The 9,015-nt window shown below is 35.9% G+C and overlaps 2 protein-coding genes across 2 annotated transcripts; one reads left to right on the top strand and one right to left on the bottom strand.

Moving 5' to 3' along the window:
• Positions 1–511: 511 nt before the first annotated feature.
• LOC107561867 (serine hydrolase-like protein) lies at positions 512–4,822 on the bottom strand. The gene is made up of 9 exons (XM_016246381.1): positions 4,763–4,822; positions 3,863–3,882; positions 3,422–3,496; positions 3,208–3,317; positions 2,122–2,201; positions 2,003–2,037; positions 1,630–1,706; positions 1,084–1,165; positions 512–993 (listed from the first exon to the last, which is right to left on the bottom strand). The coding sequence occupies exons 1-9, from the start codon at positions 4,764–4,766 to the stop codon at positions 847–849; spliced, it is 630 nt and encodes a 209-aa protein (XP_016101867.1). The 5' UTR covers positions 4,767–4,822; the 3' UTR covers positions 512–846.
• A 575-nt stretch (positions 4,823–5,397) lies between these two features.
• trappc5 (trafficking protein particle complex subunit 5) lies at positions 5,398–7,731 on the top strand. The gene is made up of 3 exons (XM_016246385.1): positions 5,398–5,473; positions 5,737–6,062; positions 6,783–7,731. Exons 2-3 carry the CDS (start codon positions 5,793–5,795, stop codon positions 7,077–7,079), a joined length of 567 nt encoding a protein of 188 aa, XP_016101871.1. The 5' UTR covers positions 5,398–5,473; positions 5,737–5,792; the 3' UTR covers positions 7,080–7,731.
• Positions 7,732–9,015: the final 1,284 nt, after the last annotated feature.

The following is a 9,015-nucleotide window of genomic DNA, read 5'->3' on the forward strand; positions in this document are numbered from 1 at the left end:
TTCATCACAACAAAAGTAAAAATGAACAGATGTTTTAGTTAATACTTATTAACATTAACAGACGTTTCTAAAAACCTTTTATGTGCATCACATATAGCCAGCTTCTCTTTGAGCGGATTAAATCTGGTAATGCATAAAAGCGACTCAGCACTAAACCGATTTTTTTTCCAACACTATAATCAATGTTTGTCAGCAGCATTTGTATTTTGCCAATATAACATGGTCCACTGTATAGGGTGGCCATATGTGCCATTTAAACGGGACACATCCTGGCCAGGATTTTTATATTGCCTAAAACATCCAAATTCGCTTGACCTAATAACATGCAGGTATTGTACATAATCGAGCAATCGTGGCGCATCGCGCAAGAAGGTGAGAACGATCAAAGCGATGTAAATACGTGCACGTGTTTGTTCGACTTGAAGTTGCGCACCAATCATTGTATGACACCAAAGTACAGCGAGAGCGATTTGAAAGCATAAGCATATAGCTCTCGTGAAATAATGTCATACAACGATCGATCTGCACAGTGCTAACAGCCAAAACCTGGATATTTTAGGCAATATAGAAATCCTGGCTAGGGCGCATCCCATAAAAATAGCCGGTATGGTCACCCTAGGTCCTGTGTCCTCTGTGACAGAGATTTCCAACAGCAGGGACTAAACCTCTCGTTAAAAATGGAAGACAAATGTTCTGAACGTTTTCTAATAAACACCTTTTGGAAAAAATTTTTTATTTTAAATTGGTTTGTGATGCTTAAAGTATCACATTATCAAGAACTGGTGAATGGTATGAGTATCTTGAATCAGTACAGACTACTTCATTATTTGAATCAGCATGTGTGTGCTATAATTTGGAAGACTGGTTATTGTTAGATTCACTCTCTGTTTTGTCAGGACTGTGTGACTGAAGAAAATCAGTGATTATGGAGGCCACGGACTCAGGTTTGTTGAGGTGAATATGATGATCCCCTTCTACATCAACAATGGTGGCCTGCAGAAGAGTGAGAAAGATATTTCTAGATAATACCATTCCAGACAGACATTTTGCACTTATGTTTGTGAGTATGTGCGCACATCTCACTTTTTGATCAGTCCAGCCCTTCAGAATCATATCAACATATCCATCAGGTAGAATAAAGGTTTTGAACAGGCCGTCTTTTGCCCTGAAGAAAGACACATCTTTGATTTTGAAACAGTGAGGCAACGTATGTCACAGGACACAAAAGCAGTCTGATAGTGTATGGATAATATGATGAGTTTATAACAATAGTAAAATATACATATCTTATTTTCTAATACAGTGACATTCAGGCATTTTAAATTTGACTTAATGCTTTTGTAGGCCATTATATTTTTCATACTGTACATTATAAGGTTATGATACCTAAACTGACTTTTAACATTTAAAATGACAAATTTTTAAATTTTCAGTTTTTTATTTTGAAACTATTTAGACATATTATTTAGAACTATTATGGTTTCTGGCCATAACATGAAAATAATTATCTTCTTTTCAGTACTATAAAGAATTTGAATAATGGTGCATCTCTAATTTTCAGCATTGTGCTTAAATGTGCACAGTGCTTCTCCTGAACATTATGAAAACTGTGAAAAACTGTGAACTCACAGCAGTATCATCACTGGGGCTTTAACTAGTGACATCATGTGGAGGCATTGTTCCATATTATTATTCACAACGTTTTTCTGAAACAAAACCAAATATCACCAGTTGGCAAAAAAAGAGAGATATTTAAATATGAAGGAACGAACATTTATCATGATGTGTATAGTGTGTTTTTATACATTCCTTCCTAAACACAAAACATTTGTATAGCAGAAACCATGACAAAAAAAGGAATAAACCACTGTATATGATAATATGAGTTTTTGGAAGATCTGTCACAGATGAATATGGGTCAAACAGTCATACTAAATCTGAAGTCTTGTTATCGTGAATAAACTAGAATGTAAAGGGATGAATAAATATACTGAAAGCTCACCAGGTTGATCCTGAAATCTCTGGTGAATACAAATGCTTCAAGAGAAAGGAAGCAATTTAGAGAAAAAGTGAGAAAAATCTGGGTCCATAGAATAAGTGTGCAATTGCTGTATGTCTTACCTCCCTCAACTTCTCTGACCGCTCGCTCTAACAGAATGTCTGCAGACTGATCGGAAAGGGAGGGGTTTGCAGCCTTCAACCTGAAAGAGGACAATAATAATAAATGTGATTTTTTTTATTCATCAAACAATCCTGAAAAAAATACATCATGGTTTACAGAAAAATATTAAGCAGCACAACTGTTTTCAACATATATAACAATAAACTGTTTCTTGAGCATTAAATCGGCATATTAGAATGATTTCTGAATGATCATGTGACACTGAAAACTGGAGTAATGATGCTGAAAATTCAACTTTGCAATCAATATAAGGTGGACAAATGATAAATCAAAACTTAAAAATGTCAAAAATGTTGTTAAAGAGAAATTTAGAAAAACGTTAAAAAAGTTTTAAAAAGGCAGGAAATGCAATTACCCTTTCTTCCCTATTGTGACTTGATTTTATCCATTTTTATAATCATTTATAATAAACAGCAATATTCAATAAAAAATAAGAATTGTAAATTAATTTAATCATGCAGTGAGATGCAGGCAGATGAAGTCTTTAAAGGTGGGGTAAGCGATTTCTGGTAGCCAATGTTGACATTTGAAATCACCAAAACAAACACGCCCCTACCCCAAAAGGGTCTTGCCCCTATTTTGATAGCTCCGCCCCACACACGTACGCAACGATTAGTTCTGTGAAACAAAGCAAAACCAATGTTACACCATGTCTACACCGGATGCGAGTGGCGCAGCGAGACAAAATACTATGGAACTCATTATAATCAGTGATGCCCTATTCGGCCCGAATCAGTTTTCTAAAGCGTTTTTGAAAAATCGCTTACCCCACCTTTAAATAAAATTATAACGTATTTAAAGACAAAAAGTATAAATGATACAATTACAATTTTACTAGAAGACTTCATCTGCCTGAATCGCACTGCATCAACTCTCTATTTTTAGAAGTCAGACAGACCTTAAAATTGTGGGAAAGAACGTGGTTGAAACTCAACAGAATACAGAACAAAAAAAAAAAAAAAACGAACAAGAACACTCATGTGTTATACATGTTTGTTTGCAAGTAAATATCAGGCATTCTTCACCTTTCTTTGGCTTTCTCATATGTGTAGACCCTCTCTTTCCTCTCCTCCGTCTTGTTGTCATACTGGATTTGATCATTTATCCCTTTCCTCATGTTCTTAAACATGTCAGTCTAAGAAAGGGCAAATAAACATGTATGTTGTTATTATTGACGCATGCATGTTGAATAAGAAGTCTTCTGTATGATTTACAGCTAAATGCTCCATTTATTGTTACCACTTGTGCTGGGAGGAATCCATATGTATCCAGGAGAACTACGGCATCAACCATCTCTGGGTACAAGGCACTAAACTGGAAAATCAGAAGGAGCTGTTATCACACGCTACATTTACACAACAAATCATTGCTTCTCAGTTGTTGCAAAACCAAAAACGTATCCATTCAAGGACAGCAGATAAAAACAATGCTAGGCAGCCTTATACTCATGCACAGGAAGATAGCAAAAAGTTAATCATTTTGCAAACTGTTGGACCTTTACAGCTCACTAATATTAAATAAATTTAAAGACACTTTTGTTTACACTGCATCCTTTTAGTACTGTGATAGGTTGTCGCTTTATGTCAAATCTGGGTCATGAAGCAAAACCAGTTGAGAAACACTGTACTAAACAACTACAACATTTACAGAAATATGAAAGAAATTATGACAGATACTCACTATTCCTGCCACATTCCCACCTGTTAAAGAAACATCAAATAATAATCCCAAATAATTAACCCAGTTCAAAAACAGCTTCTGCTCATTTGAACGTCATGAATATTTGTTACTTATTTGTGAAAGTTATTTTTATCGTAATTTCACATAAATTCCAGTGTTATCCAGTAACTATGATTATTATTAAGTTACTACTACTAATAATAATTATTATTATTATTATGTTGAAGTTATTTTATGTTATTCCAAGACTGTGCATTAATTTTGTTTATAGATTTGCGCAAGGTGGTGTTAATGCGTTCACGTCTGTTTTCCTATATCTTTACCCACAACTAAATACCTTTAAATTATTAAAAGTTATGACTCAAAACACACACACACACAGAACCTACAATAATGTACAGTATTTGAAAAATAATGTGTTTTTTGAACATTAAAGCATGTCAACATATTCTGTTACACCAAATAATGATGTTTAAAATAGCATCATATGACCCCTTTAAAATATATTTTAATTAATTTAAGCTCCTCAAATCCTGGAAAACAATACTGCAGGTACTCAACAAACTGGATCATCATCTGGTCGTGAATAAGGGTGACATTTAGAGAAGTGGTGATGCTATATATAGTAGAGCGTTATGAAGTCAGGTTTATGGCACTCATCCCACAGTGTCCTTCTAATGCCCTCTTACTGATCTACTAACATATATTTATGTCATAGAAGGAAAGTACAAAAGAAACAAAAAACAAGGGATTTACAGAGCACTACAGTAAAACAGCTTCACAATAATAGGATTTATCATCAGTTAACTTACAGTTTACATAGATCCTCTGACCTTTCACACACAAACGAGAACTTTGACCTGTCAGTGAATGAAGACAGCAGGAAGAAAGCGGACTCACCCATACTATGTCCAATGATAGAGAATCGTTTCCACTGAAGAGCTGCAAACAAATGCAGAAAAATTACAAATATAGACATTCCTTATGTTTTAAATTAATAATAAATTTAAAAAAATTCTTAAAACAAGATAAATTTTAAGCAACACAGCATAACTATTAAGGCTTGTTTTCATAGATTTTGTCTTGAATATAAGTAGGCCTATTTTTTTGTCTTCCCACAGTAGCAGATATTTTCCTCTTGTTTTTTTTACTTGCTTAGGCATAAAACAATTAAAGTCGTGGCCTAATGGTTAGACAGTCTGACTCGTAACCCAAAGGTTGCGGGTTCGAGTCTCGTACCGGCAGGGATTGTAGGTGGGGGGAGTGAATGTACAGCGCTCTCTTCCACCTTCAATACCACGACTGAGGTGCCCTTGAGCAAGGCACCGAACCCCCAACTGCTCCCCGGGCGTCACAGCAAAAAATGGCTGCCCACTGCTCTGGGTGTGTGTGTTCACTGCTGTGTGTGTGCACTTTGGATGGGATAAATTCCATTCATTATTAAAAATGTAAATTTGATAGACTACACAACTCCACTCCAATACTGTGCTTAATTTACCATTACTGTGTCCCATCCTACTTTTATATGGAAAATATCCGGTCACAAGTGAACAGCAGGCGTTTGCACTAATCGTGGCTTCACGCATCCGGATCTGAAACCCAAAACACCAGGTAAACGCTAATACACAGTGAAATATGATTTGATTGTGACGCCTGCTTCATAATTGTCTAGTTTCTGTACAAGGTGGCTCGTTCGGCGTATTATTCAGTCCCTTTTTAATCAGGAAACCCCATAATGTAATCAGAGACCTAACGTTACATGATAAGCCGTGAGACCTACATTGAATGCCAAATCAATGAGGACAACTGACAACAACTATTTTTCTGCAAATTATAATATGCTGGTTTATAACTCAAAGCTGTTTATATTGCAGGACTCAGGCACTTCATTCTTTGACTCACATTGTGATTCGGTTTCGGTGTGGACGCAATGGAGGTGCGCTTCACGCGAGGCAAATCCGCGATCCTCGAGCGCTCGCTCACGCGCCCCAAGACGGAGGTGAGCGTGAGTGCGTTCGCGCTGCTCTTCTCGGAGATGGTGCAGTACTGCCAGAGCCGGGTGTACTCGGTGTCGGAGCTCCAGGCCCGGCTGGCTGACATGGGTCAAGGGGTTGGAGCCAGCCTTCTGGATGTTCTTGTGATGAGGGAGAAAAACGGAAAAAGAGAGACCAAAGTTTTGAACATACTTCTCTTTATTAAGGTATTGCTGTTTATTTGTTTGCAGAGTGTAGATCATTCTTGGAACAGTTCACCTAAAAATTGAAACCTGCTGAATCAAAGATGAGTTTGTTTTTTTCGATTTGGAGAAAGTTAGCATCACTTGCTCAACAGTCAATCCTGTGCAGTGAATGGGTGCCGTCAGAATGAGAGTCCAAACTGCTGATACGAACATCATAATAATCCATAAGTAATCCACCGAACTCCAGTCCATCAGTTAATGTCTTATGTTTGTAAGAAAGTGTGTTTGTAAGAAACAACTCCATTATTAAGCAGTCTTAACCATCACTTCTGGCCAAAATAGAAGTCTATTATCCGTAATATTGCTTCCTCCAGTGGAAAAAAAGTCTCTCTCCTGTTGTCCTCAAATATCAAAATCCACCAATATATTCGTTGAGAACTGTTATAGACTGTTTAACTGATGGACTGGAGTCATTATTTGTGGATTATTGTGACGTTTTTATCAGCTTTATAGCTGTTTGTACTCATTCTGACGGCACCCATTCACTGCACAGGACCCACTGTTGAGCAAGAGCTGTAAAGCTACATTTCTCCAAATCTGTTCTGATGAAGAAACAAACTCATCTACATCTTGGATGGCCTGAGGGTGAGTACATGTTCAGCCTTTTTTCATTTTGGGCTGAACTACTCCTTTAAAGTTCCCATAGCCTATAGTGTTAACTCTTTATTTCTTTCTTCCTAGGTAAATGTATGGAAAGCATTATTTGGTAAGGAAGCTGACAAACTGGAGCAAGCCAACGATGATGACAAAACATACTACATCATTGAAAAGGAGCCTTTGATCAATGCCTACATTTCAGTACCTAAAGAAAATAGCACCTTAAACTGTGCAGCCTTCACTGGTGGCATCGTGGAGGCTATCCTAACCCACAGTGGCTTCCCAGCCAAAGTCACTGTCCACTGGCATAAGGGAACCACACTGATGATCAAGTTTGATGAGGCAGTCATTGCTCGTGATAAAACTCTTGATGGCAGATAGCAGATTGCTTAGTACATCAAGCTTCAAGTTTAGCCTTGAGTCTGGAGTCTCAGCATTGTTTTTTTTTCCCCACTCATTTTTATAGCTTTGCTAACAAATTCACTGCATCTAGCACAGATCCAGAATAACTTCAAGACTGTCTCTAGCTGTCCTTCTTCTTTTAATGATGTTACAGAATATTGCTGAGGACAAGCCACATCAACACAGTCACCTCACTTGTCCAGTTCAGTGTAAAGTTATGTCTTTATTGATACACTAATGCATTGAGGGGTTATTTTCAGAGAACTTTAAGATAATATCATTTTTGGGTGTTCATTTTACAAATGTACCATAACAAGACATTAATAAATGGTAAATTAAATCAGTATTGAATTTAGGCTTGGATCTCAGTGGAATTGAGTATCACTGCACTGATATTGAAAAAAAATGTTAACACCATTTAACTGTTAGTTGCTCAAAATTGTGCAGGCACTGTACATATGTCAGAATAATTAGTGCTAGCGGAGATGCATATGCTCATAAAAAGTAGCAGAGAAGTTTTGTTTACAGTGTGAATTATTATATTTGGACTTATATCTGTATGCTTCACTTGTTCATGTTGTTTCTTTTTTTATCACACAATATAATAAAGTCTTTGTAAACGCCAAGGGGAGATGAGGAAATATTGTTCCTTAAAAAATGTACGTGTTAATATTTTCTGTGTAAATGTTGTACAGTAGTTACAATAGTGATTATTAATACTCTTAACGTAATGTAACATTTTGTCCGCTTCATTGTTTTTTTGTGTAAATGATGCATTACTAGTAAAGGGTTGGGAACTTTTGTCAGGGCAAAATTGTGCAGGCACTGTACATATGTCAGAATAATTAGTGCTAGCGGAGATGCATATGCTCATAAAAAGTAGCAGAGAAGTTTTGTTTACAGTGTGAATTATTATATTTGGACTTATATCTGTATGCTTCACTTGTTCATGTTGTTTCTTTTTTTATCACACAATATAATAAAGTCTTTGTAAACGCCAAGGGGAGATGAGGAAATATTGTTCCTTAAAAAATGTACGTGTTAATATTTTCTGTGTAAATGTTGTACAGTAGTTACAATAGTGATTATTAATACTCTTAACGTAATGTAACATTTTGTCCGCTTCATTGTTTTTTTTGTGTAAATGACAGTTACAGCAGTTTTATTGCATTACTAGTAAAGGGTTGGGAACTTTTGTCAGGAACTGGATTAAGCAGTTCTGTGTAATTAAGCGTAATCATGACGTTAGTGTCTTGATTTCCTGTTAATGCTGTCATGTTGTAAAAAATCACAAACTATTCCCAGTAAGTTGCATGTTTAGCCTCACACTCACTGACTCTTTAGCACTGGGAAAAACAAGCTACAAAACAGAACAATATAACACCGCGTCCGGTGTAGACATGGTGTAAGATTAATCTGTCAAACATTCAGAGTTATAAAGCTATATTTTTTAATCCCCCTAACAGTCACTCAATATGGGTCAAACCCAATAAAGAAACAAATACAAAATAAAATAGTATTCTGTATATATTAAAAAATCTAGCATGGTTCCAAACTGCTTTTTAGCTTCATTACTGAATCACCACAGTTAGAAAATTGTCGACAAAATGACCATGTTTTGCACATCATGTTAAATGCAGTAGTCGTTTTATTTCTCTTTTGTTGCTTGCTACTAACAGGACCTACTGTTAGTAAAAAAACAAAAAAAAAAAACGTTCAAAGATTATCATTTGTGACAGAATTAAATAAATATCAGAAAAAACAACATATAAAACATAAGACATCTGTGAATTAGACTTAATATAAAAGCTTAATATGTGTTTTAATATATGAAGGATAATTAAATGTCATTTTTAGAATAGAGAAAATGAAATGGCACATTAGGGTACTTGATCTGATTTATTTCAAAGTAAAA

This window comes from Sinocyclocheilus grahami, unplaced genomic scaffold (genome assembly GCF_001515645.1).
Source record: "Sinocyclocheilus grahami isolate Dianchi unplaced genomic scaffold, SAMN03320097.WGS_v1.1 scaffold795.1, whole genome shotgun sequence".
In the NCBI taxonomy this organism is placed as follows: domain Eukaryota; kingdom Metazoa; phylum Chordata; class Actinopteri; order Cypriniformes; family Cyprinidae; genus Sinocyclocheilus; species Sinocyclocheilus grahami.